The sequence below is a fragment of the Cystoisospora suis genome, assembly GCF_002600585.1.
Source record: "Cystoisospora suis strain Wien I chromosome Unknown contig_861, whole genome shotgun sequence".
Taxonomy (NCBI): domain Eukaryota; phylum Apicomplexa; class Conoidasida; order Eucoccidiorida; family Sarcocystidae; genus Cystoisospora; species Cystoisospora suis.
In genome coordinates, this window is record NW_027153662.1 from 1 (window position 1) to 2,587 (window position 2,587).

General features: G+C 41.1%; 1 protein-coding gene across 1 annotated transcript in view; it reads right to left on the bottom strand.

Annotated features, from left to right (window-relative positions):
• Positions 1–241: 241 nt before the first annotated feature.
• CSUI_002058 (protein phosphatase 2b catalytic calcineurin family phosphatse superfamily protein) overlaps positions 242–2,587 on the bottom strand; it is a gene marked incomplete at its 3' end in the record, with an annotated part of 9,110 nt that continues 6,764 nt past the window's right edge. The window contains exons 5-7 of the mRNA XM_068062260.1: positions 1,846–1,929; positions 1,113–1,233; positions 242–408 (exon numbers count right to left, since the gene is read on the bottom strand). Coding sequence (XP_067925763.1) covers positions 242–408; positions 1,113–1,233; positions 1,846–1,929 — 372 coding nt within the window. The remainder of the gene's footprint in view (positions 409–1,112; positions 1,234–1,845; positions 1,930–2,587) is intronic.

The following is a 2,587-nucleotide window of genomic DNA, read 5'->3' on the forward strand; positions in this document are numbered from 1 at the left end:
ATACACATAGATATATATACATACAGCCTCTCGAATCTATCCTCTCTTTCTCTTTCTTTCTTTATCCTGACGATGTGTATGGACGGCGTGCATCCGGTGGTAATTTGAAGCATAGCAGCAGCAACAGGAGGAGGAGGAAGAGGTCTTTTTCTCTTGAGGATGGTCTTCTTCATTTCCTAGAGTGTTTCTCTTCTTTGTGTGCCATCTCCTGTCTGTATGACGAGCTGTATGGACTTCTTACAGTAGGGAAGCCCGTCTTTTGATTGGTCTGATGCATCTTGTAGCCTTCAAGCTGAGCCTCGTGAGCTCGTAGAACTGACAGAAGGCCATTCCGATCTAGAAAATGACTCGCCGCCGAATAGCCAAAGAAGAAACTGCACCCTCGCACATCGTTAGGAGTGAAACTCTCTACAAAGCCAAAAGAAAAGAAAGAAAAGAAGAAGCGAAAGAACATGCACAGGCAAACACACACAGAGAAAGAGAGAGAGAGAGAAAACGAAGAAGAAAGACGGAGAAAGAAAGAAAGAAAAAAGAAAGATATACACACCCATATATAAGGACTGCATACAATGGATAGAAGAGAGAAATAGATAGATAATAGATTCAAGATATACAGATGAGAGATCTATACATACATTGGTACATGTGCATGTGTGTATTGGAGCGATTCGAGAGTGGTAAAGGTCGATCCAAAGATGACCTCCTCCTTGCAAAACAGGAAGAAACCTCGATCTTTGATCTATCTTTGATCTAGCTATCTTAGATCTATCTACAATTTGAACTTACGAAAGCGAGGCAAGGAGAGAGAAGAGGAGAAAGACGTGGAGTGAAGAAGAATGAGAAAGAAAGTAGTATTAGAACCACACGGAGAAAGAAGAGAGAGAAATGACAGAAAAAATTACGTCAAAAGAAGAAGAGGAAACTAAGTAAGGGCTTGATCGGCGATCCCCTTTTTCTTTCTTTCTTTCATTCCTATTTTAAGTGCGCCATTCATATTGCCACACACATAAATAGAGCCCCTCTTTTTCTCTTCTTCTTCCTTCTCTTGCTTCATTTCTTTCTTTCTTTGGCACTCTTTATCTCTTTCTTTTTCTCTCTTTCTTTTCTTGTACCTTCGGGGGTTTGCGTGGAGTCGTCTTTAGATTCATCCACGGGGTCAGCCCAGAGAAGATCGCAGAAGAGACCGCCACGAGGAGGCTCTTGAAACCTGTTGACTCCTCCTATCTGACTCAACTGCAGAAAAGAACAGAAAAGAAAGAAAGAAAGATAGAAGAAAAAGAAGAGGAAGAAAGAAAGATGATGGATGAAGGTTCTCCATGCTCGACAGAGACACATAAAGATGCTGAAGAAGACAAGGAGGAAAGAGAAAGCGAAAGAAAAGAAAAAAAGGAAGAAGAAGCAGTTGATGCTTTCGCAGGAGTCTGTCTATAGCCCAGTGAGTGTACACGAAACAAGAGAGATTGAGAAAAGAAGAAGGAGAAGTAGATACATACACAAATACACAGAGGCTCATGCAGACACTCCCTACAGAGACAATACACCTCGCAATACACATCTCCATAAAAGCAACGGACCGTCTATCTACCTATGTTGACTCTATCTATCTTTGATCTACCTTCTTTGATCTATCTATTTGCTTACGTATCTATCTTTAATCTATCTATCTGTCTATCTAGAAAAGCTATCTGTTTAAATCAAGCCGACTCCTTGCTTGCTTTGCTTCACTTGGCTGTACATACACCCCCCGGGTTTGCGTTGCTATATGAACAGAACAGATAGAAAGATGTTCTTTCTTTCCTTCCTTCATGAGAATCTCTCCTTTTTTTCCTCCGTCAGAAAACTTACGACTTTTAGTTCAGGACTTAATCCTCCATGTAAGGCGAGGAACTTCCCGTTGATCACCGCTGCTAAGGGAAGAGCATCAAATGCCTGTTTACGAACACATTGGGGTGTACATACAGCAAAAAAAAAGAAACATGCATGCATGCATGGGCAATCCACCCTGACCTCCATAAAACAGCCTCTCTCCTCTTTTTGTTCTCTTCTTTTCTCCTCCTCCTCCCCTTCAAACACATCGATTTCTTTCCTTCATCCATACACACCTCTATACGGGAAGAGGTACGGACATATTATGAACAAGTATGTATCTATCTACCTATCTATATACATGGATAGATACGAAAACACTAAATAGCTACGGATATATATATATATATGTACATGCATGCTAGATAGAGAGGTGTACGGAAATAGTTTGAGTCGAGGTAAGGGTCGACTCTCGACAGGAATGGCCAACGAACTCTCCTCTCTTTCTCTCTTTCTTTCCTGTTGCTGATCTTATCTTTCTCCCTGTTTAATTGTTCTCTCTCTTCTCTTGTATGAACCCTTCACTGCGTCTATGCTAAACACACACATCACTGCATCCTAACATATCTATCTTTAATCTATCTATCTATCTTTAATCTAGCTATCTACCTATCTATGTGTCTTTTAACCCCTCCTGTCTCTCTCTTGCAATCTGATGAGGATGGAGAGAAAGGGTGAGAAAAGGTAACTCCTCCTCCTGCGCCTATGAGGAAGAATCACT